Source organism: Salmo trutta, chromosome 31, assembly GCF_901001165.1.
Source record: "Salmo trutta chromosome 31, fSalTru1.1, whole genome shotgun sequence".
NCBI classification, from domain to species: Eukaryota; Metazoa; Chordata; class Actinopteri; order Salmoniformes; family Salmonidae; genus Salmo; species Salmo trutta.
Window position 1 is genome coordinate 28742477 of NC_042987.1, and position 26889 is coordinate 28769365.

At 43.6% G+C, this 26889-nt stretch overlaps 1 protein-coding gene across 2 annotated transcripts in view; it reads left to right on the forward strand.

The window, feature by feature from the left end:
- Positions 1-26889, forward strand: part of slc44a5a (solute carrier family 44 member 5a) — a 74252-nt gene that overhangs the window by 40105 nt on the left and 7258 nt on the right. For both annotated transcript variants that reach the window (XM_029725939.1, XM_029725940.1), the window contains exons 2-4: positions 9086-9134; positions 20727-20800; positions 26597-26681. In XM_029725939.1, the coding sequence (XP_029581799.1) occupies positions 9086-9134; positions 20727-20800; positions 26597-26681 (208 nt within the window). The remainder of the gene's footprint in view (positions 1-9085; positions 9135-20726; positions 20801-26596; positions 26682-26889) is intronic.

Here is a 26889-nt window from a genome sequence, read left to right on the forward strand (position 1 = left end):
TTATGTCAATTAGCCTATCAGAAGCTTCTAAAGCCATGACATCATTTTCTGGAATTTTCCAAGCTGTTTAAAGGCACAGTCAACTTAGTGTATGTACACTTCTGACCCACTGGAATTGTGATACAGTGAAATAATCTGTCTGTAAACAATTGTTGGAGAAATGACTTGTGTCATGCACGAAGTAGATGTCCTAACTAACTTGCTACAAACTATAGTTTGTTAACAAGAAATTTGTGGAGTGGTTGAAAAACGAGTTTTAATGACTCCAACCTAAGTGTATGTAAACTTCCTACTTCAACTGTATGTGTAACCTTTTTATTTAACTAGGCAAGTCAGTTAAGAACAAATTCTTATTTACAATGACGACGTGTACCGGCCAAACCCGGACAACGCTGGGACAATTGTGTGCTGCCCTATAGGATTCCCAATCACAGCCGGTTGTGATACAGCCTGGATTCTAACCAGGGTGTCTGTAGTGACGTCTCAAGCACTGAGATGCAGTGCCTTAGACCGCTGCGCCGCTCGGGTGCCCAATTTCTGGGGAAGGGTACCAAAACATTTCTGCAGCATTGAAGGTCCCCAAGAACACAGTGGCCTCCATCATTCTTAAATGAACGAAGTTTGGAACCACCAAGACTCTTCCCAAAGCTGGCCGCCTGGCCAAACTAAGCAATCTGGGGAGAAGGGCCTACGTCAGGGACCAAGAACCCAATGGTCACTCTGACAGAGCTCCAGAGTTCCTCTGTGGAGATGGGAGAACCATTCAGAAGGACAACCATCTCTGCAGCACTCCACCAATCAGGCTTTTATGGTAGCGTGGCCAGACAGAAGCCATTCCTCAGTAAAAAGCACATGACAGCCTGTTTGGAGTTTGCCAAAAGTCACCTGAAGACTCTCAGACCATGAGAAACAAGATTCTCTGTTCTGATGAAACCAAAATTGAACTCTTTGGCCTGAATGCCAAGTGTCACGTCTAGAGGAAACCTGGCACCATCCTTACGGTGAAGCATGGTGGTGGCAGCATCTTGCTGTGGAGATGTTATTCATAGACAGGGACTAGGAGACTAGTCAGGATCGAAGGAAAGAGGAATGGAGCAAAGTACAGAGGGCTCCTTGATGAAAACCTGCTCAGGACTTCAGATGGGGGCGAAGGTTCACCTTTCAACAGGACAATGACCCTAAACACAGAGCCAAGACAATGTAGGAGTGGCTTCGGGACATGTCTCTAAATGTCTTTGAGTGGCCCAGCCAGAGCCTGGACTTGAACCCAATCAAGCATCTCTGGAGAGAACTGAAAATAGCTGTGCAACAATGCTCCCCATCCAATCTGACAGAGCTTGAGAGGATCTGCAGAGAAAAATGGGAGGAAATCCCCAAATACACGTGTGCCAAACTTGAAGTGTCATACCCAAGAAGGCTCAAGGCTGTAATTGCTACCAAAGGTGCTTCAACACAGTTCTGAGTAAAGGGTCTGAATACTTATGTAAATGTGATATTTCAGTTTTTAATTATTGATACGTTTGCTAAAATTTCTAAAAACCTGTTTTGGCTTCGTCATTATGGGGTATTGTGTGTAGATTGAGGGGGGAAAACTATTTAATCCATTTTTGAATAAGGCTGTAACGTAACAAAATGTGGGAAAAGTAAATAGGTCTGAATACATTCCAAATGCACTGTACTGTAGGTACGGATAAAGTCACTAGGCAACAGGATAGATCATAAACGGTAACAGCAGTGTATGTGATGAGTTAAGAGTTAGTGCAAAATAGATAGTCCAGGTAGCTATTTAGGACCTTCCTCTAACAATGCCTGGTATAGACGTCCTGGATGGCAGGGAGCTTGGCCCCAGTGATGTGCTGGGCCGTACGCACTACATTCTGTAGCGCCGTGCGGTCGGATGCCAAGCAGTTGCCATAACAAGCGGTGATGCAGCCAGTCAAGATGCTTTCAATGGTGCAGCTTTAGAACTTTTTGAGGATCTGAGGGCCTATGCCAAATCTTTTCAGCCTCCTGAGGGGGAAGAGGCATTGTCGTGCCCTCTTCGACTGAGTAGATGTGTGAGGACCATGATAATTCCTTTGTGTTGTGTACACCGAGGAACTTGAAGCTCTCAACTCGTTCCACTACAGCCCCGTAGATGTGGATAGGATCATGCTCAGCCCTCAGGTTCCTGTAGTCCACAATCAGCTCCTTTGTCTTGCTGACGTTAAGGGAGAGGTTGTTGTCCTGGCACCACACTGCCAGGTCACTGACCTCCTCCCTATGTGGCTGTCTCATCGTCGTCGGTTATCAGGCCAACCACCATCGGGTTGTCAGCAAACTTCATGATGATGGTGGAGTTGTGCGCCACCATGCAGTCGTGGGTGAACAGGGAGTACAGGAGGGGACTCAGCACGCACCCCTGAGGGGTCCCGTATTGAGGGTCATCATGGTGAATGTGTTGTTGCCTACCCTTACCACCTGGGGGCAGCCCGACAGGAAATTCAGAATCCAGTTGCAGAGAGAGGTGTTCAGTCCCAGGGTCCTGAGCTTAGTGATACGCTTGGAGGGAACTATGGTGTTGAATGCTTCATAGTATGGTAAAAAATGAATGAAAAATGAATAAACTCAAATTGTTTTTTGGGGAACCAGGGTTACACATGTAACTTTTTTTGTACCAAATTCTTTCCTGTATATCTCTGATGCATTTCAGACACCTCAAACAGGATGGAATATTTGCAAACAGGATGGAATATTTGTTATTCAGTACTGGCTTCCTTCTTTTCACTCTGTCAATTAGGTTAGTATTGTGGAGTAACTACAATGTTGTTGATCCATCCTCAGTTTTGTCCTATCACAGCCCTTAAACTCGAACTGTTTTAAAGTCACCATTGGCCTCATGGTGAAATCCCAGAGTGGTTTCCTTCCTCTCCGGAAAATGAGTTAAGAAGGACGCCTGTATCTTTGTAGTGACTGGGTGTATTAATACACCGTCCAAAGTGTAATTAATAACTTCACCATTCTCAAAGGTATATTCAGTGTCTGCTTTGGAAAACATTTCAAATCTACCAATAGGTGCCCTTTTTTGCGAAGCATTTTTAAACATCCCTGGTCTTTGTGGTTGAATCTGTGTTTGAAATTCACTGCTCGACTGAGGGACCTTACAATTATCTGTACGTGTGGGGTACATGCATGAGGTAGTCATTCAAAAATAATTTTAAACACTATTGCACAGAGTGAGTCCATGCAACTTATTATGTGACTTGTTTACTCCTAAACTTATTTAGACTTGCCATAACAAAGGGGTTGAATCCTTATTGACTCACATTTCAGCTTAAAATGTTTAATTAATTTGTAAAAATGACAAAAAACAATTTCACTTTGACATTATGGGGTATTGTGTGTAGGCCATTTTACAATTCAGACTGTTACACAAGATGTGGAAAAAGTCAAGCAGTGTGAATACTTTCTGAAGGCACTGTATTATTGACATCTTGTTGCGGTGCTTCTGCTACAACTCTTTTCAATCTGTATAGGCTCTCTCCCCAGCCACATACAAAGATCAATCCAAGGATGATATGGGTCTGTTGGCCATGCCAGCAGGCACTTGGCGGGGTTTGGACCTGCACATCCGATCAATAGTCACCGTGCTTCTTCGCTGTAGTCTTGCCTGACTGGAGGAAACACAATATTGCTGCTCTCTTTCTCTACACACATGCACGAATACTCACACATGCGTTCAGACACACACAAATGAATAAGCACATATATATATATATATATATACACATACACATACACATACACATACATACATACAAGTGCACACACTCATGCGCAACCCCCCCCCCCCCACAAAGCAGTTTGGTCAGGGGGTCAGCTGTCTAGGCTAGAAAAATCAATTTCTGCTGTGCTGACAGCCACTCCAAGGTAAGCCTGAGGTATTGAGACTGCCTGAGATGGATAAGAAAGGAAAATAGGGAGAGTGGCTTTAAGATGGATAGGAGGAGAGACGGACAGAGAAAGAGTGTTTGTTTTTTTTGTGAATATGAATGTCTGTCGAGGTCACGTCAGGAAAATCTCTTGATCCTACTCATATTCTGAAAAGATCACAATGACATACTGTCACGGTTGTCGTCGGTGAATGAGGACCAAAATGCAGCAGGTACGTGTATGCTCATTTCGACTTTTATTAACTACAAAAAATGAACACTCCAAAACAAACAAACCACGAAAACGAACGAACAACAAAACAGTCTGGCAAAGCCTAGGGCTGAACACAGAACAATCACCCACAAAACACAAACACACCCTTAATTATGGGACTCTCAATCAAAGGCAGATAGACAACACCTGCCTTCAACTGAGAGTCCCAACCCCAATTAATAAACATAGAAACACACTCACCAGACTAGACATAGAAATACATACACATAGACTATAAACCAAAACCCCGGAAATACTAAATCAAACACCCTTAAACCAAACACACCACCCTGAACCACATAAAACAAATACCCTCTGTCACGCCCTGACCAAACTACAAAACAATTAACCTTATATACTGGCCAGGACGTGACAGTACCCCCCCCTTAAAGGTGCTACCCCGGAAGCACCTTAACAAAAAAAAAATAACCCCAAACAATACCCAAAAGAAAAATTCCCCCTTACTAAAGGGAGGGAAGGGAGGGTGGCTGCCGTCAATGACGGCACTGTGCTACACCCCCCCTCCCCAACCCACCTATTTTTTGGAGGTGGCTCCGGCTCAGGCCGTTCCAGGCTGTCTGGGCAGTCTGGCAACTCGGGACAGTCTGGCAACTCGGGACAGTCTGGCCACTCGGGACAGTCTGGCCACTCGGGACAGTCTGGCCACTCGGGACAGTCTGGCCACTCGGGACAGTCTGGCCACTCGGGACAGTCTGGCCACTCGGGACAGTCTGGCCACTCGGGACAGTCTGGCCACTCGGGACAGTCAGGGCAGTCTGGCCACTCGGGACAGTCAGGGCAGTCTGGCCACTCGGGACAGTCAGGGCAGTCTGGCCACTCGGGACAGTCAGGGCAGTCTGGCCACTCGGGACAGTCAGGGCAGTCTGGCCACTCGGGACAGTCAGGGCAGTCTGGCCACTCGGGACAGTCAGGGCAGTCTGGCCACTCCGGCAGTTCAGGGCAGTCTGGCCACTCGGGACAGTCAGGGCAGTCTGGCCACTCCGGCAGTTCAGGGCAGTCTGGCCACTCCGGCAGTTCAGGGCAGTCTGGCCACTCCGGCAGTTCAGGGCAGTCTGGCCACTCCGGCAGTTCAGGGCAGTCTGGCCACTCCGGCAGTTCAGCGCAGTCTGGCCACTCCGGCAGTTCAGCGCAGTCTGGCCACTCCGGCAGTTCAGCGCAGTCTGGCCACTCCGGCGACTGTTGACTGGCGGGCAGCTCCGACGACTGTTGACTGGCGGGCAGCTCCGACGACTGTTGACTGGCGGGCAGCTCCGACGACTGTTGACTGGCGAGGCTGGGTTTACGCACTTGCAGTTTAGTGCGGGGAGCGGGAACAGGACGAGTCGGACTGGGTGGACGCACTTCCGGGTCCGCACGAGAGACAGGAGCTGGAAACCCAGGGCTATGGAGGCGCACAGCCGGTCTAGATCTTACCTCCTGCACAACCCGCCTTGGCTCGATGGAACTAGTAGCCCTGCACGAGCGGAGTGCTCGTACAGGGCAGACTGGGCTGTGCAGGGGCCTGATGGTAGCCGTGCGTAGAGCGGGAGTTGGGTAGCCTGGTCCTCGGAGGCGTACCGGCGACCAGATGCGCTGCGCAGGCATCCTCCTACCAGGCTGGATGCCCGCTCTAGCACGGCACCTGCGAGGGGCTGGAATAACTCGCACCGGACTGTGCGTGCGTATGGGTGAGAGTGCGCTTCTCAGCAAAACATGGCGCTCCCCACCTCATACGCTCCTCCATATAACCACGGGTAGCTGGCTTCCGGCTCTTCCTTCGCCTGGCCAAACTACCCGTGTGCCCCCCCAAAAAAAATTATTGGGGGTGCCTCTCGTGCTTAAACGCCAGTCTTGTCCCTCGGAAACGTTCCCGGTCCATACCAGCCTTACTCCTATTCTCTCTCTCGCGTACCACCTGTTTCCAAGGAAGGCGATCTTTCCCTGCTTGGATCTCCTCCCAAGTGTAGGAGCCTTCTCCCTCCAAGATCTCCTCCCAAGTCCATCTCTCTCATTTGTCCTCTTCGAAAATCCTCCGCTCCTTCCTCTGCTGCTTGGTTCTGGTTAGGTGGGTGATTCTGTCACGGTTGTCGTCGGTGAATGAGGACCAAAATGCAGCAGGTACGTGTATTCTCATTTCGACTTTTATTAACTACAAAAAATGAACACTCCAAAACAAACAAACCACGAAAACGAACGAACAACAAAACAGTCTGGCAAAGCCTAGGGCTGAACACAGAACAATCACCCACAAATCACAAACACACCCTTAATTATGGGACTCTCAATCAAAGGCAGATAGACAACACCTGCCTTCAACTGAGAGTCCCAACCCCAATTAATAAACATAGAAACACACTCACCAGACTAGACATAGAAATACATACACATAGACTATAAACCAAAACCCCGGAAATACTAAATCAAACACCCTTAAACCAAACACACCACCCTGAACCACATAAAACAAATACCCTCTGTCACGCCCTGACCAAACTACAAAACAATTAACCTTATATACTGGCCAGGACGTGACACATACAAAAAGATCTAGGATCCTTGCCAGGAAAACCTGATAATCAACTCCCACACTCTCCACAGTGGCCTATTCTCTTTTGATACCATATTGGATTTAACCGTTTATGAAAGAGTAATAAATAAATAAGAAATTAGATTAACACTATCTGGCCAATTTCTGTTCCCTCTGCTTAGCAGACTGGAGGGACGATGCACAAACTGAGACCGTTATTGAGAGTTACAGTACTGTAGTTTACACAAGCTTTCACTTAATCTTGAGAAATGTGGATTATTCAGTTACCTACTCCATCTTGGGTCAGGGTTCATGTTATTTCACAGTGGAATGAATGCTGTTGGAGATGCTGGTTATCCGGGGGAGTAGTTTGAAGGCAGCTGGACAGCAGTAAGTATGTATACTGTAGTTTAGGTACTGCATGCCAGTAGTTATTTTAAAGGCACCTTGAATTTAGGTGCTCATTCTGCAAAATGTGGCCTGCCAATCAACTGAATATCTTTTTAATGCTTTGCTCATTCAACACAATTATTCCCCCCCCCCCCCCCCCCCCCCCCCACACACACACACACCAATCAAATTAAGTACCAGATTTTCAGTGAACAAACTAGCCAGCAGCATACTGACCTGCATCCCACTGCTGGTTTGCCTCTGAAGCTAAGCAGGGTTGGTCGTGGTCAGTCCCTGGATGGGAGACAAGATGCTGCTGGAAGTGGTGTTGGAGGGTCAGTAGGAGGCACTCTTTCCTCTGATCTCCCCAAAAATTATTCCATTGTAGCGATTGGGGACATTTCCCTGTCTAAGGTGTTGTCTTTTGGATGGGACGTTAAACGGGTGTCCTGGCTCTCTGTGGTCACCAAAGATCCCATGGCACTTATCGTAGGGGTGTTAACCCTTGTGTCATGGCTAAATTGCCAATCTGGCCCTCATACCATCATGGCCACCTAATCATCCCCAGCTTCTAAATGACTAATTCATTTCCTGTAACTAGTCCCCAGGTTGTTGCCAGACATGCGAATGTGTTCTCAGTCAACTTACGTGGTAAAATAAGGAGGGGGAAAAAACTGACTCTGAAAAATCCAACTGCATTATTCAGACAAGATGACAGAAACCAGAGAGGAGAAAAAATAGTTCATACACCTGAGTGAAAATGTGAAAACACAAACTCAGAAAAGTCACCTTCAACAACCCACAGTGAAGTATTTTTTGCCCAGAATCACAAACTCTCTCTCTGCTTCAATCTCTTAAACCTTTTTCGGGATCAGTGTCCCATCCACAGGACGGTTGAGCTAACGTAGGCTAATGCGATTAGCATGAGGTTGTAAGTAACAAGAGCATTTCCTAGGACATAGACATATCTGATATTGGCCGAAAGCTTCAATTCTTGTTAATCTAACTGCACTGTCCAATTTACAGTAGCTATTACAGTGAAAAAGTACCATGCTATTGTTTGAGGAGAGTGCACAATTGTGAACATGAAAAGTTATTAATAAACAAATTAGGCACATTTGGGCAGTCTTGAAACAAATGCAATAGTTCATTGGATCAGTCTAAAACTTTGCACATACACTGCTGCGATCTAGTGGCCAAAATCGAAATTCTGCCTGGGCTGGAATAATACATTATGGCCTTTCACTTACATTTCAAAGATGATGATACAAAAGAACATTTGTTTTTTGCTTTGCATTATCTTTTACCAGATCTATTGTTATTCTCCTACATTCCTTTCACATTTCCACAAACTTCAAAGTGTTTCCTTTCAAATGGTATCAAGAATATGCATATCCTTGCTTCAGGGCCTGAGTTACAGGCAGTTAGATTTGGGTATGTAATTTTAGGCAAAAATTGGAAAAAAAAGGAGCGGATTCTTATGCGGTTCACCTCTCGCTCGCACACACTACTCTCTCCACACACCATATCTCCTACCACTGACAAGTGGAACTATACCGGCGGAGACCCATATAAAATGTATTAGCAGAACACCTTGCTGCATCCCCCCTTCCCCCTCCAAAAGGACCATAATGGAAATAAGCTTTTAAGCTTCATTGTGTTCTCTTTGATTTTCTTAAATTGTATGTGGAGGCGTCACCGGCTGGAGCGCCCTTATGTATGTATTTTAAAATATTGTCAAATAAATTCAATCAATCAATTCAAACTCTGGTCCTGAACTTCTCTATTATAATTTATTTTTCAAAGACCAATACACTCCACTACAGAGTTTCTCCACTCCATGTCTATGGACCCATTCATGCTTTGGGTCTTGCTGTTTGGCCATTGAGTTAGCTTAGCTGACACCCGCTTAATCATGTTTTGTATCGTTATTCTTTGTATCACTTCATCACTTTGACTAATGTGGAAATGTCTCTTCTTCAGGAGAACCACGCAAGTTTGACCCAACATTTAGAGGACCAATCTGCAACAGGTAATGTTTCACTTTGCTTTTGCATTATCACAGTTTAACTGTGCGTCTTGATTGTTTGATTGCTGTGACTGAGGACTTGTTGTTACAGATTTGTTATCTTAATTTGATCACTCTGTTGTCGCAGAGAATTTTCCCACACAACAGGAAATGCAAATTGTAATGTATTCAAGGTTTAAAAAGTTAGTAATTTCAACTTGAACATTTCAGACTTGACTTGGTCTAACGAAAAATGTATCAACCCCTGTAAAAATGTCCATGAATTATAATCCACATAATAATTCAGTTTTCCTGTTGCTGCAGGATTATTTTCCTGCTGTGAGAAGCAGGGTAAAATTAAGATTTGAATGTGTAATCCCATTTCCAGACAGTGAGTGTTCATGTAGATTCAGTGCCTCTTCACTAGCCTCGCAAGCCGCCTGATCCAGCCAGCGAACATTAATGTAAGCTTGCAAGATCAGGCGGCTTGCGAGGCTACCTTTTCAATACACTGCTGCCAATGGACACGTTCGAGCGGATACATTTTGTCTAGTCGGTGACCATCGTTGTTCACCAACTTTCAAAGTGTGTTGCATTATGGGGATACAAATGTTCCGACTTGCGCCTACAATGTCCACTGCATGGACTAAACATGTGATCAAAGGTCATGCAGTTTTTGATGAAGTCGCTGTAGTTGCTTCTCAGTAACTGCACCATGCAGCCATTACCTGCATTGTGGGAGGCGCTATTTGTCAACCAATCATTAGGGTGTTTTTTTTTAACCACGCGAATGTGATCAAAGACATGACTGAAACAGGAACCAATATTGCCAAAATTCTAAAGCTACAGGGGCTACAAATGAAAGTTTTATTTGAGACCTCTCTCTAACCAATTATTTGCACACACTTTATGTTTTCAGTGAGTGTATGATATGGGAGTATTGAACATTTTTTATTTTAAACATTTATAAAGAAATGTTTATGAACAATAGCAGCTATGGTAACACTGTCATGCGGATCTGAGCCTTGCTGTTTGAAAACCACAACAGTGTCTGACTTTTGGCTGTCACAGACTTCACCTCATCGACTTTCGTCTACAGTCAGCTTCGTTGGTCTTACTACTCGAACACACCCAATAGCTAGGAGTGATTATGAAAGGAGAGTGTGCTGCCAAAGGGCTGTCTCACTGGTGATGTACTGTAGTACACATGTTTTAAGGCTTTGGTGATGTACTACACAACTTTTAATACTACACATCAATGTTAAAGACACACATTCACAAGAGAGCTGTAGTCACCATGGAACTGCCCTGCTGGCAGGCTAGTCCCTTTGCTATATCGACAGTAGTCGGATTTTGATATAGAATAGAAAATGTAAATGAATTAAGGGCAACGTCCCTTACCCTTTTAAAAGTAGTGCACTAATCGGGGAATAGGGTGTGATTTGAGACAGAGCCCATGGTCTGCTCTGATCTCTGACTGAAATGAAAATGACTGTCATGGAAATTACATTTATAGGCTATAGCTAATACTAACTTTAAAGCTAATATTTACGGTGAGCTAAGCCTAAACTCATACAGACCCTCTGAAATGTCAGTTGTGCTTAACCCAGTGTCGACCAATTACATTTCAGGTAATATAAGAGATTATTATTTGGTGACATAACTGAAGATTATTCCACAGTATTCAATAATAGGATTTGGTGCTTCAAAATGTTCAGACAGACTATTACCCATAAAGATACAAATGTTCTATATCTATTCTAATACCATCCATGTTATACAATTATTTGCCACTACATCACAACAACACTGTCAGAAGCAGTAACCAAACCTCCATTCCATTATAAACCAAACCCAAACATTTGAGATTCTCTAGCCAACATTCATCGATGTTACAGACCCTCCCTTCCCTACCAATCTCATAGACAGAGCATTAAACCTGAGAGAAGCTGGAGAGAGAACACCCCCTCCCCTGTCTGACAGCGTCACAGATAAAAGCATGTCAAAGAAAAGAAAAACAGGGAGGAAATCGATGGCTATTAGAAACTCCGGTAACTGGCTGCAATCAGTGTGGCTGCAGTTGAAACCGGCTGGAACTGGAACCAGGTCAGTGGACTAGAAGAGCCCCACTAACCCAGACAGAGATGGGTGGTGGGGAGCGGAGCAGAGTTGGATGTGTAAATAAGAAATGAGGAGGACCCTTTAAATCCTTAATTAGACCTCACTGACAAAACCCATCCAGGAGAAAAGAGTGGCTGAATAAAAGAGGCAGGAGTGGCTTGTTGTGTTGTGAGGATTGCAGTGTATTGGTTTTGAAAGTGGGTGGAGGGATGGATCTTGTTGTAGGACTCTGCTGAAGGAGTTGTGTTGTGGGGATTCTATGTTGTTAATTGGTGATCAGGGGAATGGCGTGTTAGATTATTGCTGTTATTCCCAGAGAGAAGAAATTCATTCTGCCATTTTAACACTTCCTCTGATCTTCCACTGAACGCTTCCCTTAGTCAGAGCAGGGAGCGGCATAGATGTAATTATAGATTTTCCTTGCATGTGTGTGTGGTGCTGCTTGTGAAGCTCTTTTGGTGGCAAAAATTACACACAAATAATTCAATTACCAAAACTTTTTATAGCTACACAGTAAGTTTCCGGGCATCCAGCTTTTATCTTGATCTATTTGATTATTTTACGATTTCTCTGTATGTGTTTTCACCCCAGCAGTAATTTCAGGCCTCAGTTGGTATCTTATTAGCTAAAGGAACTACTGATGACACACTGGCTTTGTTCCAGCTACCCAGCAATACAGAGATCCTCCCCAGATGACAAACTCTTTTAGAGTTTTTGCAAAGCTGCAGACTCAACTCTGTGTATCCATGTGGATGGGAACCTACCAAGTTAGTTGTTATGTTAAAGCAGTGAGGCTGCTGCTTTAGAGTGCTGGTTTGCCAGCTTTACCAGTTCAATGCCCTTTTCACCTCTAACACAGTAGGAGGCATATGTAGGAGAGACTTGCTGACTCACACCTGGAGACACCTGCTTGAGTCGCTTGCTCTTTCATCAGTAAATGCTGTTGTTTATCTTTTGTCCTAAAGAGACCCGTGGCAAACGTACTACTTGCAGTTTGTTGGTAGTGGCGAAGTTATGGCTAGTCTGTTTATCTTGTCTATTCCGTTTTATCCAGTCATTTACAGTAGACTAGCGCAAATGGAGAATGCAGAAAATCTAGCCTGTTTGATGAACGTTTGGTATTTTAAAGTCATAGAAATATATGTAAGTGGTTTATCTGTTTTAAAGTCATATAGTACAAAAATATTGAACTGTTCTTGTTCTGTGCAGTTATAATTTCAAGACCATTTTTCACCAGCTGTCAATTTACCGTTCACAGCCATAGTTAGAATCATTAATCAACTTCTCATTACCGTTCACAGCCATAGTTAGAATCATTAATCAACTTCTCATTACCGTTCACAGCCATAGTTAGAATCATTAATCAACTTCTCATTACCGTTCACAGCCATAGTTAGAATCATTAATCAACTTCTCATTACCGTTCACAGCCATAGTTAGAATCATTAATCAACTTCTCATTACCGTTCACAGCCATAGTTAGAATCATTAACCAACTTCTCATTACCGTTCACAGCCATAGTTAGAATCATTAATCAACTTCTCATTACCGTTCACAGCCATAGTTAGAATCATTAATCAACTTCTCATTACCGTTCACAGCCATAGTTAGAATCATTAATCAACTTCTCATTACCGTTCACAGCCATAGTTAGAATCATTAATCAACTTCTCATTACCGTTCACAGCCATAGTTAGAATCATTAATCAACTTCTCATTACCGTTCACAGCCATAGTTAGAATCATTAATCAACTTCTCATTACCGTTCACAGCCATAGTTAGAATCATTAATCAACTTCTCATTACCGTTCACAGCCATAGTTAGAATCATTAACCAACTTCTCATTACCGTTCACAGCCATAGTTAGAATCATTAACCGAGTTCCGATTCAGAGACATAAAGTAATCCTGCAGGATCAATGGATTAGCGGTTTTAATTAGAAACTAGAAATTAATTCCGTCTCTTCAATGTCTATTTTGAGTGAGAGATATGGAGTCGTTTAATTAAGTGATTTTAGAGATGGCCGTAGATTAAACCAGTCGACTATTGAATCTCAGATCTGTTTGTGTTCTCTTTCCAACTGCTTGTCACTCAATGCTACAAGTTGGCAAAAGAGCAAGAACAGATCGGGGATCAGGCTATTGAATCCCAGGTCGCATCAATTCTCACTGACTGTTTCTTTCCTTCCAAACTATCCTGTGAAATTTGAATCTATGACAGCGACTCAGCAAACAGCACAGCCCTGTTGAGTGTCCTCCGGGTTTCTAGAACAACTATCTCACTTTCTATCTCTTTCTCTCACATAAACAAACACACTCTCTCTTCTCCTCCATCTCTCCCTGCCTGAGTTTAGCCAAGGTTTCTGCTCTCATTTCAGTGTGTTTAACTCTGCTCAACAGCTGGTGAATGAGAGTTAAGAGGAGAGGACAGAATGTGCAGCGCAGCAGATTCAGCATCAAGCAGGGTCGTTCCAGAGGATTGGAAAGGACAGGACTGCATAAACAGAGCAGGAAAACACTGACTAGTCCGGACAGACCTACTATCAACAAGGAGGCAGGAGGGTTTATTTCGCATGGAGAAGGAGAGGAACAATGATTTTGATTGATTAGGAAAGACGGAGTTAACTTCAACCTGTCCCACCACTCCTCACATTCTTGCTCACCGTGCGTGTGTGTACAGTTCTGTGTGTCTATGCATTTCTGTTAGACCAGGGGAAAGTGCTGCCTGAGCTCAGCTAAAGGCTGAATTATTGAGCAGCAGGGAGCGTTATGTGTGTTTGTGAAAGCCTGCTGTGCAGCTTAACACCAGGCCTCTCACTGATGCCGCAATATAACCTCAGTGACACACATGACCCTCTAACAGTCCTGTCGCAGTGCTGCCAATCACAACCTGGTCTCTATTCCTTGAACACACAACCTGACAGTCATGGTCTGTTTAATCAGCCATTACCTCAGTGCTCTCTAAGTAGTCAACTGGGAAGCCAGGCAGGGATTTCTATGCATTCGATTGACATATAAACTGATTAAGATATATTCAACATGATGCTAGATACAGTACCAGTCAAAAGTTCGGACACACCTACTCATTCAAGGGTTTTTCTTTATTTTTATTATTTTCTACATTGTAGAATAATAGTGAAGACATCACAACTATAAAATAACACATATGGAATCATGTAGTATCCAAAAAAGTGTTAAACAAATATATTTGAGATTCTTCAAAGTAGCCACCTTTTGCCTTGATGACAGCTTTGCACACGCTTGGCATTCTCTCAACCAGCTTCACCCGGAATGCTTTTCCAACTGTCTTGAAGGAGTTCCCACATATGTTGAGTACTTATTGGCTGCTTTTCCTTCACTCTGCGGTCCAACTCATCCCAAACCATCTCAATTGAGTTGAGGTCGGGGGATTGTGGAGGCCAGGTCATCTGATGCAGCACTCCATCACTCTCCTTGGTCATATAGCCCTTACACAGCCTGGAGGTGTGTTGGGTCATTGTCCTGTTGAAAAACAAATGATAGTCCCACTAAGTGCAAACCAGATAGGATGGCGTATCACTGCAGAATGCTGTGGTAGCCATGCTGGTTAAGTGTGCCTTGAATTCTAAATAAATCACTGACAGTGTCACCAGCAAAACACCCTCACACATCCTCCATGCAATGTCCATTGCTCGTGTTTCTTGGCCCAAGCAAGTCTCTTCTTATTGGTGTCCTTTAGTAGTGGTTTCTTTGCAGCAATTGGACCATGAAGGCCTGATTCACGCAGTCTCCTCTGAACAGTTGATGTTGAGATATGTCTATTACTTGAACTCTTTGAGGCATTTATTTGGGCTGCAATTCCAATTAACTAGTGACTCTAATGAACTTTTCCTCTACAGCAGAGGTAACTCTGGGTCTTCCTTTCCTGTGGCGGTCCTCATGAGAGCCAGTTTCATCATAGCACCAGATTTTCTTTTTTGCGACTGCACTTGAAACTTTCAAAGTTCTTGAAATTTTACGCATTGACTGACCTTTATGTCTTAAAGTGGTACGCCCCGCCTTACCACCACGACTGGTCCGCAGAGGTAATTCCATCCGCTGTGCCCTCAACCGGCCGTTGCCCGACGTCGGAGCAGATGCTTCAACTTACCCCGGACTGCTAACTTTAAACGCTGTGTCTCCCACGTGCTAGCGTGGTAACGACTACCCCGCAACATCCCTGTTCAATCTATTGCTGTTCACTGGACCCTATGATCACTTAACTACATAGCTGATGCCTGCTGGACTGTTCATTTATCACGGTACTCCATTTAGTTTATTTTTTTTGTTTATCTGTCGGCCCCAGCCTCGAACTCAGGCCCTGTGTGTAGTTAACCGACCCTCTCTGCCCATTCATCGCCATTTTACCTGTTGTTGTTGTTGTCTTAGCTGATTAGCTGTTGCTGTCTTACCCGTTGTTGTCTTAGCTAGCTCTCCCAATCAACACCTGTGATTGCTTTATGTCTATCTTAAATGTCAATATGCCTTGTATACTGTTGTTTAGGATAGTTATCATTGTTTTAGTTTACAGTGGAGCCCCTAGTCCCACTCTACATGCCTGATTCCTCCTTTGTCCCACCCCCCACACATGCGGTGACCTCACCCAGTATAACCAGCACGTCCAGAGATGCAACCTCTCTTATCATCACTCAGTGCCTGGGCTTACCTCCACTGTACCCGCACCCCACCATACCCCTGTCTGCACATTATGCCCTGAATCTATTTTAGCACGCCCAGAAATCTGCTCCTTTTATTCTTTGTCCTCAACACACTAGACGACCAGTTTTGATAGCCTTTAGCCGTGCCCTCATCCTACTCCTCCTCTGTTCCTCGGGTGATGTGGAGGTAAACCCAGGCCCTATGTGTCCCCAGGCTCTCTCATTTGTTCACTTCTGTAATCGAAAAAGCCTTGGTTTCATGCATGTCAACATCAGAAGCCTCCTCCCTAAGTTTGTTTTACTCACTGCTTTAGCACACTCCACCAACCCTGATGTGCTTGCCGTGTCTGAATCTTGGCTTAGGAAGGCCACCAAAAATTCAGAGATTTCCATACCCAACTACAACATTTTCTGTCAAGATAGAACTGCCAAAGGGGGAGGAGTTGCAATCTACTGCAGAGATAGCCTGCAAAGTTCTGTCATACTTTCCAGGTCTATGCCCAAACAGTTCGAGCTTCTAATTTAAAAAATGTATCTCTCCAGAAATAAGTCTCTCACTGTTGCCACCTGTTATAGATCCCCCTCAGCTCCCAGCTGTGCCCTGGACACCATAGATGAGGGGCAATCAATTCACATATCTTCAGAGTTCGTTCTGTTAGGTGACCTAAACTAGGATATGCTTAACACCCCGGCAGTCCTACAATCTAGGCTAGATGCCCTCAATCTCACACAAATCATCACGAACCCACCAGGTACAATCCTAAATCCATAAACATGGGCACCCTCATAGATATCATCCTAACCATCTTGCCCTCCAAATACAGCTCTGCTGTTTTCAATCAGGATCTCAGTGATCACTGCCTCATTGCCTGCGTCCGTAATGGGTCCACACCTCATCACTGTCAAACGCTCCCTAAAACACTTCTGCGAGCAGGCCTTTCTAATCGACCTGGCCCGGGTATCCTGGAAGGATATTGACCTCATCCCGTCAGTCGAGAATGCCTGGTTGTTCTTTAAAAGTAATTTCCTCACCATCTTAAATAAGCATGCCCCTTTCAAAAAATGTAGAACTAAGAACAGATATAGCCCTTGGTTCACTCCAGACCTGACTGCCCTTGACCAGCACAAAAACATCCTGTGGCGGACTGCAATAGCATCGAATAGTCCCTGTGATATGCAACTGTTCAGGGAAGTCAGGAACCAATACACGCAGTCAGTCAGGAAAGCAAAGGCTAGCTTTTTCAAACAGAAATTTGCATCCTGTAGCTCTAACTCCAAAAAGTTTTGGGACACTGTAAAGTCCATGGAGAACAAGAGCACCTCCTCCCAGCTGCCCACTGCACTGAGGCTAGGTAACACGGTCACCACCGATAAATCCATGATCATCGAAAATTTCAATAAGCATTTCTCTACGGCTGGCCATGCTTTCCTCCTGGCTACCCGAACTCCGGCCAACAGCCCCCCCCTCCCCCGCAGCTACTTGCCTGAGCCTGCCCAGCTTCTCCTTCACCCAAATCCAGATAAAAGATGTTCTGAAAGAGCTGCACAACCTGGACCCATACAAATAAGCTGGGCTAGACAATCTGGACCCTCTCTTTCTAAATCTTTCCACCGCCATTGTTGCAACCCCTATTACCAGTCTGTTCAACGTCTTTCGTATCGTCCGAGATCCCTAAAGATTGGAATGCTGCCGCGGTCATCCCCCTCTTCAAAGGGGGAGACACTCTAGACCCAAACTGTTATAGACCTATATCCACCCTGCCCTGCCTCTCTAAAGTCTTTGAAAGCCAAGTTAATAATCAGATCACTGACCATTTTAGAATCCCACCATACCTTCTCCGTTGTGCAATCCGGTTTCCAAGCTGGTCACGGGTGCACCTCAGCCACGCTCAAAGTACTAAACGATATCATAACCACCATCGATAAAAGACAGTACTGTGCAGCCATCTTCATCGACCTGGCCAAGGCTTTTGACTCTGTCAATCACCACATTCTTATCAGCAGACTCAACAGCCTTGGTTTCTCAAATGATTGCCTCGCCTGCTTCACCAACTACTTCTCAGATAGAGTTCAGTGTGTCAAATCGGGGGGAGCCTGTTGTCCGGATCTTTGGCAGTCTATATGGGGATGCCACAGGGTTCAATCCTCGGGCCAACTCTTTTCTCTGTATATATCAATGATGTCGCTCTTGCTGCGGGTGATTCCCTGATCCACCGCTACACAGACGACACCGTTCTGTATACATCTGGCCCTTCTTTGGACACTGTGTTAACTAACCTCCAAACGAGCTTCAATGCCATACAACACTCCTTCCGTGGCCTCCAACTGCTCTTAAACGCTAGTAAAACCAAATGCATGCTTTTCTACCGTTCGCTGCCCGCACCCGCCCGCCCGACTAGCATCACTACCCTGGACGGTTCTGACCTAGAATATGTGGACAACTACAAATACCTAGGTGTCTGGCTAGACTGGAAACTCTCCTTCCAGACTCATATTAAACATCTCCAATCCAAAATCAAATCTAGAATCTGCTTTCTATTTCGCAACAAAGCCTCCTTCCCTCACGCCGCCAAACTTACCCTAGTAAAACTGACTATCCTACCAATCCTCGACTTCGGCAATGTCATCTACAAAATAGCTTCCAATACTCTACTCAGCAAACTGGATGTTACCAAAGCCCCTTATACCACCCACCACTGCGACCTGTATGCTCTGGTCGGCTGACCCTTGCTACATATTCGTCGCCAGACCCACTGGCTCCAGGTCATCTATAAGTCTATGCTAGGTAAAGCTCCGCCTTATCTCAGCTCACTGGTCACATTTTACATTTTAGTCATTTAGCAGACGCTCTTATCCAGAGCAACTTACAGTAGTGAATGCATACATTTCATACAATTTCATACATTTCATACATTTTCTTTTCATGTGTTGGCCCCCCGTGGGAATTGAACCCACAACCCTGGCATTGCAAACACCATGCTCTACCAACTGAGCTACAGGGAACCCGATAACAACACCCACCCGTAGCACGCGCTCCAGCAGGTAAATCTCACTGGTCGTCCCCAAGCCAACACCTCCTTTAGCTGCCTTTCCTTCCAGTTCTCTGCTGCCATGACTGGAAGGAATTGCAAAAACCGCTGAAGCTGGAGACTTATATTTCCCTCACTAACTTTAAACATCAGCTATCTGAGCAGCTAACCGATCGCTGCAGATGTACCTAGTTTATCTGTAAATAGCCCACCCAATCTACCTACCTCATCCCCATATTGTTTTTATTTACTTTTCTGCTCTTTTGCACACCTGTATCTCTACTTGCACATCATCATCTGCTCATTTATCACTCCAGTGTTAATCTGCTAAATTGTAATTACTTCGCTACTATGGCCTATTTATTGCCTACCTCCTCACGCCATTTGCACACACTGTATATAGACTTTCTTTTTTTCTATTGTGTTATTGACTGTACGCTTGTTTATTCCATGTGTAACTCTGTTGTTGTTTGTGTCGCACTGCTTTGCTTTAGCTTGGCCAGGTCACAGTTGTAAATGAGAACTTGTTCTCAACTAGCTTACCTGGTTAAATAAAGGTGAAATAAAATAAAAAAGTAATGATGGACTGTAATTTCTCTTTGCTTATTTGAGATGTTCTTGCTGACCTTCATGTCTTAAAGTAATGATGGACTGTTGTTTTTCTTTGCTTATTTGAGCTGTTCTTGCCAAAATATGGATTTAGTATTTTGCCAAATATGGCTATCTTCTGTATACCACCCCTACCTTGTCACAACACAACTGATTGGCTCAAACGCATTAAGAAGGAAAGAAATTCCACAAACTAACTTTTAACATGGCACACCTGATAATTGAAATGCATTCCAGGCAACTACCTCATGAAGCCGGTTGAGAGAATGCCAAGAGTGTGAAAAGCTGTCATCAAGCAAAGGGTGGCTACTTTGAAGACTCTCATATAAAATATAATTTAATTTGTTTCACACTTTTTTGGTTACTACATGATTCCACATGTGCTATTTCATAGTTTTGATGTCTTCACTATTGTTCTACAATGTAGAAATAGTAAAAATAAAGAAAAACCCTTGAATGAGTAGGTATGTCCCAACTTTTGACTGGTACTGTAGGTCGCTGATTTTCCTGGAAGCCACGCTGACAATAATCAGGATGGGAACATGTGTAAACATACACCCCCCCCCCCCCCCCGCTCCACATGTGTACACATGTACTACTGTTTGTGGATATGTGACACTATCCCGTCACCGGTTGGATAGAAAGATGTAAGCACTTGGCACACACAGGTATACACACTGCAAGAGCAATTCTGATTGCCAAACCCTGAGAAAGAGAGTATGGGAATGTGATGTGTCTAGAGAGAGTCATAGCAGCAGATTGAAGTTAATATTTAATTTCCGTTGTGAAAGCATCTCATCACCATGGTCCCCTCTGCTGTTGTTTGATCTTTACCAGAATAATGAGCAAGGCCTTGATGGGTATTTATCTCTCTGTCCTCTCGTTTCTCTCTCTCTTTACACCCTCTCTCATCTCGCTCGCCTCTAGTTTCTCTCTCTTAGGGTATGTTGAAAGCCTCAAGGATATTGACCTTTTCTTCTTTCTCTCTCCATCTCAATGGGAGAATCTCAATTGCATACTCCTCGCATCCTCTCCCCTTGCCTCCTTCTCAAAACCCATTCGAGAAGGTCAGAGGGAGGGACCTCTTGCTTTCTCATCCAATGGGTTTTGAGAAGTAGTGTGCAATTGAGATTGTCTGTATCTACCTCTTTCTCCCTTTGTTTTTTTCCCTCTCTACAGAAGCTGCACAGACTTGTTTTGCTGTGTGATCTTCGTCATCGTCATCCTCGGATACATAGCACTGGGGACTGTGGGTGAGTGGACCATGACCACTATATTACCAGGGCAGTGTAAGGATGTCTATACATGGAAACTCACAACTCTTTATGACGTATAGGTCTACATGCATTGGACAAAACTCGATGTCCAGCTGTCTCGCATTCCCAATGTGAGACAAGCATTATCCTTTATTTCATCATCCTAGTTGAGTCAAAGTTCTGTTACGTTCAAAACAGTGTAAACAAGCAATGAAAAGGAGACGCTACATAAGTTGTGTTTAGACATTTTTACTGTAAGAAATGATAATGCCACAGTGGCCCAAACACACTGGCCCAAACCCAAACACACTGGCCCAAACCCAAACACACTGGCCCAAACCCAAACACACTGGCCCAAACCCAAACACACTGTCCCCCTGAGTGGGAGTCAGTAGATGAACCTTTGATCAGAGGGCTCAGAAATCCCACCATCAATACTCACCACCGTGTTAGAGAAAGATAAAACCGAATAGCAGTCGGTTCTAAGTACTTAGTTAGATGGCGGAGTAGTAAGATAAACACAAGAAAGGGTGTGTTTGTGTCAGAGAAACAAGAGCTAGAAAGAAAGTAGCAAGTGTGAGAGAGAAATAGTGAGCATAGCTACAGATCATACATTGTGCTGTAGAGAGATACAAAGAGGGAGCGAGAGGTGTGTAGCATCTGTTCTATTCAGAGACAGTTTGAAGACGTTGGGTTCACATCACCTCTGAAAGATGGTAGAAATGACTGTTTTCATGTCCCTCCCACAGCTCTATGAAGCGCTTCTTCTCTTCTCTCTCTTATCTCTTTATTATTTTACTCCCTCTCTCCCCTCTTCTGCTAAAGATCAATCCATTGCTCAATGATTGGTTCTGCTTCAAAGGTTCTGTACCTTTTCTCATAGTAATGATCTCAGAAATGGTAAGCAGCTAGCAAATTAAAAGTGTAGGTTTAGGAGTGACTGCACTGAAGATAAAGTTGCTTCGAAATAGAATACAAGCAGCTATTTACTATGCATGCTGTACTCTACAATTTCCCCTGTTAGCGGACACATCCCCCCTTGTGAATACTTCCTCGTTAATGCAATCAATTGTTCCCCTTATACTATCCCCACTAGGTACAAACGTTATAGGCAGCCCAACTGTAGCTCAATAAAAGGAAGCTGTATCGTTGAGAGAAGGATAAAACGCAGAAAGGGATATACAGCAATCCTGTGTATTGATTATTGTAGTAGAGTTGGGTTCTGACTGATATCTGGTCAGTGTTGAATAAAGGGATATTCAGAAAAGAACAGGCAAGGAGAGAGAGAAGAGAGAAGCCATTGTTCAAAAATCCTTTTGATTCAGGCCTTTTGACAGTCACAACATGGGATCTCTGTTGAAAAAGGGACCGTTTCATACTGTGACATTGCCTTTGAATGAAGCTCTACGTTCTCAATCAAAACCTAACTTGCAGTCCTTAGTTGCACACTATAAAAACATACATTTTGTCCTGTAGCCAAATTCAACCAGAGAATGGCCTTGGCAAGTCAGCACACAAATAAATCCCTCCAATTTTCAGAATAAGTGAATGCAGGCATCATTTTTTGTTGTTGTTGATATATTCAGCTTCTGAAACATTGAGATGAGGAGCATCCCAATCCTAACCCTTCTTTGATGCAGCTGATTCAAATTCATAGAAGCAACTTACTGGCCATCAGCTACCCATGACCTTTAATTGCCGATCTGGCCTTATTCCTTCCAATGTCATTATTTAACCTTGCTATACAGTCCCGTTATAATATAAGTTGTCCCCTTTTGCTGCAACCCAGCGCTATAGACTCATATATTTTTGTATGAGTTCATTATTTTTCAATATGTCACGGCCATTCCATCTCATGTTTGAGTTCACCTCGTTAATGGCGTGTGGTAGCTCTGTCCTCATATTTTAGTATGAGTTCACCTCGGAAAAGGCCTGTGGAGTTCTGGTCTCATATTTTAGTGTGATCTCATTCTTTAAAGAGCAGTAGGGATGCTGACAGTCAAAACCAATAGAGCGTTTAGAGAGCTTGATATTGGAGTGATGATGAAGTCACTCTTAACTCTTCATACCGCCTGCCAGCTACCAATGACCTCATGCCATCAGGAGAGGAGAGCCCCCCTCCCCCTCCTTCATATGCATAAACCCACACAAAATACACACACGTGCAAAATCACACATACACACCTTACTACATTCTACTCCACTCCAAGCCCCTCTACACCACACAAACACCCATAATGACTTCATCTTCTCAGGAACACTCACTCACTTCAATCTTCTTTCTTTTTCTCTGCCTTAGCCTTTCTCTCTCACACACACACTCGGGATTTTCGGGTTGACTCATAACCGGCAGTCCCTGTGGTTATATCCGCGGGCGGGTTTAGGGTCATAAAATATTGTATGGATGAAGTGCGGGTGTGTAGCAAGCGGGTTTAATAAAGAGAAAACAACAATGCATTAAAAGTCCATAAATGTATCATTTTTGTGCAATTCATATCTATAGGCTACATTGGGTTTTTTTTCTCATCATTTTTTGATCTGCCATTAGTGCGTAAGCCTAAGCTTTATTGCCTTACTGTACGTGTGCCAAATACACGGCAATCACCAAATGCTTTTGGGAACTTGGGCAGAATCTTAACGTCGATCCACTGAGGCAGAAAAGACAATGTCTGAGTTTAATTCAATAAGAGAAAAGCTATGAAATGGAGAGTTGAAAAGAAAGAGAATGAGGATCAGAAAAGTAATGTTTGGGAAAGATTTGGTGAAGTGGTAAAAGAGGATGATAGCAGTGCCAGCTATGTTATGTGTGATTGTGAGGCACTATACATATTAGACAGTCACAAGATGGGGACTTCAAATAGGCCTATAGCACGTCAAGGAACTCTAACCTACTGTTCTGATGGGTTAAATGGAAACTGAAATCTGGACTGACTGGAGGTTTATAACCTCTCACATTGTCTTAATATTAACTCCTGCCGAATTAATCATTTTTTACAGTAAAATGTATACATCAAATGTAAATTGACATAGGAACAGGAGTGGAGAAATATTATTGATTTATTTCCGAATGTGAAGTTAGGGACCGTCTGTAAAGGTGCTATCTTATCAGCATCATAAAAGCTGATAGTATATCCTGTTTAGGATAGGGGGCAGTATTTTCATGGCCGGATAAAAAAGTACCCGATTTAATCTGTTTATTACTCCTGCCCAGAAACTAGAATATGCATATATTGTTTGATTTGGATAGAAAACACCCTAAAGTTTCTAAAACTGTTTGAATGGTGTCTGTGAGTATAACAGAACTCATATGGCAGGCCAAAACCTGAGAAGATTCTAAACAGGAAGTGCCCTCTCTGACCATTTCTTGGCCTTCTATAGCCTCTTTATCGAAAACAGAGGATCTCTGCTGTAACGTGACATTTTCTAAGACTCCCATAGGCTCTCAGAAGGCGCCAGAACAGGGAATGATGACTCTGCAGTCCCTGGCTGAAAAACAGTAGCGCATTTGGATAGTGGTCGATCTGAGAACAATGAAACGGGTGCGCGCGTGCACGTGAAGAGTCCATTTTACATTTTCAGTCTTTGAACGAAAACGACATCTCCCGGTCGGAATATTATCGCTATTTTACGAGAAATCGCATAAAAATTGATTTTAAACAGCGTTTGACATGCTTCGAAGTACGGTAATGGAATATTTAGCATTTTTTTGTCACGATACGTGCCGGCGCGTCACCCTTCGGATAGTGTCTTGAACGCAAGAACAAAACGCCGCTATTTGGATATAACTATGGATTATTTGGAACCAAAACAACATTGGGTGTAAACTAGAAGTCCTGGGAGTGAATTCTGACGAAGAACAGCAAAGGTATTCCAATTTTTCTTATAGTAAATCTGAGTTTGGTGAGTGCCAAACTTGGTGGGTGTCAAAATAGCTAGCCATGATGGCCGGGCTATCTACTCAGAATATTGCAAAATGTGCTTTCACCGAAAAGCTATTTTAAAATCGGACATAGCGATTGCATAAAGGAGTTCTGTATCTATAATTCTTAAAATAATTTTTATGTTTTTTGTGAACGTTTATCGTGAGTAATTTAGTAAATTCACCGGAAGTTTCGGTGGGTATGCTAGTTCTGAACGTCACATGCTAATGTAAAAAGCTGGTTTTTGATATAAATATGAACTTGATTGAACAAAACATGCATGTATTGTATAACACAATGTCCTAGGAGTGTCATCTGATGAAGATCATCAAAGGTTAGTGCCGCATTTAGCTGTGGTTTTGGTTTTTGTGACATTATATGTTAGCTTGAAAAATGGGTGTGTGATTATTTCTGGCTGGGTACTCTCCTGACATAATCTAATGTTTTGCTTTCATTGTAAAGCCTTTTTGAAATCGGACAATGTGGTTAGATAAAGGAGAGTCTTGTCTTTAAAATGGTGTAAAATAGTCATATGTTTGAAAAATTGAAGTTTGGGGATTTTTGAGGAGTTTGTAATTCGCGCCACGCCCTATCATTGGATATTGGAGCGGTGTTCCGCTAGCGGAACATCTAGATGTAAGAGGATATCTACCACATAAAATATGCATCTAAGCCGAATCTGAAATCTTATCAGAAACATGTTGGGTCATTTTCACTGCTTTTAATTTCCTTAAAACCGGCAACAACAAAAAAATACTGCACCCCCTGTCAAATTATTCTGCCGTCTCTGACTGAACAGGACATTTTCTATCGCCCTATTAGCAGGTCAGGTGCGGGCCTCAGATTTGAACTTTATCACATATAGTCAAGAGGTTGCGGATGGGTTATTAGGAATTGCGGGCAGGTGCGGATGAACAAACTGCTGGCATCTCTAACACACACAATTTATCTCTCATCCCAGAGGCATCTTGTGTGGTTTGGGGGAAATCCTCTGGCTGTGCTGATTTACAGTAAACTTTGACCATACTAGAAAGATGAATTCTGACATCATTCAGTATATGATTTATTCAACATAATTACTGATTCGCTTTGATTTGTAGAGCAGCTGCAACCATACCATATATCAACAGGGCTAGGTCCGCACATGCCCATCCAGCTCTATATCTCCCTATAAGTCTGTCGTTGGCATTCACTAAGTGTTTCAGATACTGTACAGAAGCATTCCATTTAGAATCTGATGGCTCTGGAAAACCACCTTAATGATTCTTTAGTCAGTCAGACTGTTAGACTGAGGTAGTCACTGACAGCCTCTCATTCATAGAGAAAAGGTACTACTATTGATCAAAACGAATCGACACACACAGACAAACATGCACGTATACACACACAGACAAACATGTGGTGTCTTAGAAAGCGAAATCTCCTTTCCTGTATGCTTTCTGAACAATGCTGTAAACGGTGCAGAAAATAAGCCTTAGAAGAGCAGTAGCCTCTGGAATGAGAAGTGTGATTGCGTTTTTTTACAGCAGAGCAGCAGTTGGACACACAATGACCTCGTCTTTAAAACCCTGCCAGAGGAGCTGAAGAACACGTTGAGATTCTCCGATACAAAAGAATCTGAACCGTTTGATTCAGGGAGTGGGAATAAGACTCTAGTCTATCCAGACTTTTCATCTGTATTTATTTTATTTCGGTATTCGAAAACAGAGATAAAAGAGGATGATTTATTCTCGCTTCATCTCTCCATCTCCTTCTTTCTCCCTCTGTGTGTGTGTGTCTCTCTCTCTCCATTTCTCTCTCGATCTGTTTGCTTCTTTCTCTCTCATTCTGTCTCTCCGTGTCTCTCTCTCTCTCGTTCTTTTTTTTTCTCCAGCGTGGCTACAAGGTGACCCCAGGAAGGTGATCTACCCTACAGACAGCTACGGACAGTTCTGTGGGCAGAAGGGCACTCCAAACGCGTGAGTAATTACTGTAGTGAGTGATTAGTATACCATTAGTACTAAATAGGCCTTAGATCCTTTTGAGGTCATGATCATTCCCCTGTACCCTATTTGCTGCTATTAATTGGTGCTTACCTGCCAATTAACACACCTGTCAGAGGTTTCCCCTACCACTGATACAGCATCAGATACTTTTTCATCCCCCGGAATTCAGTTAAGGATCATC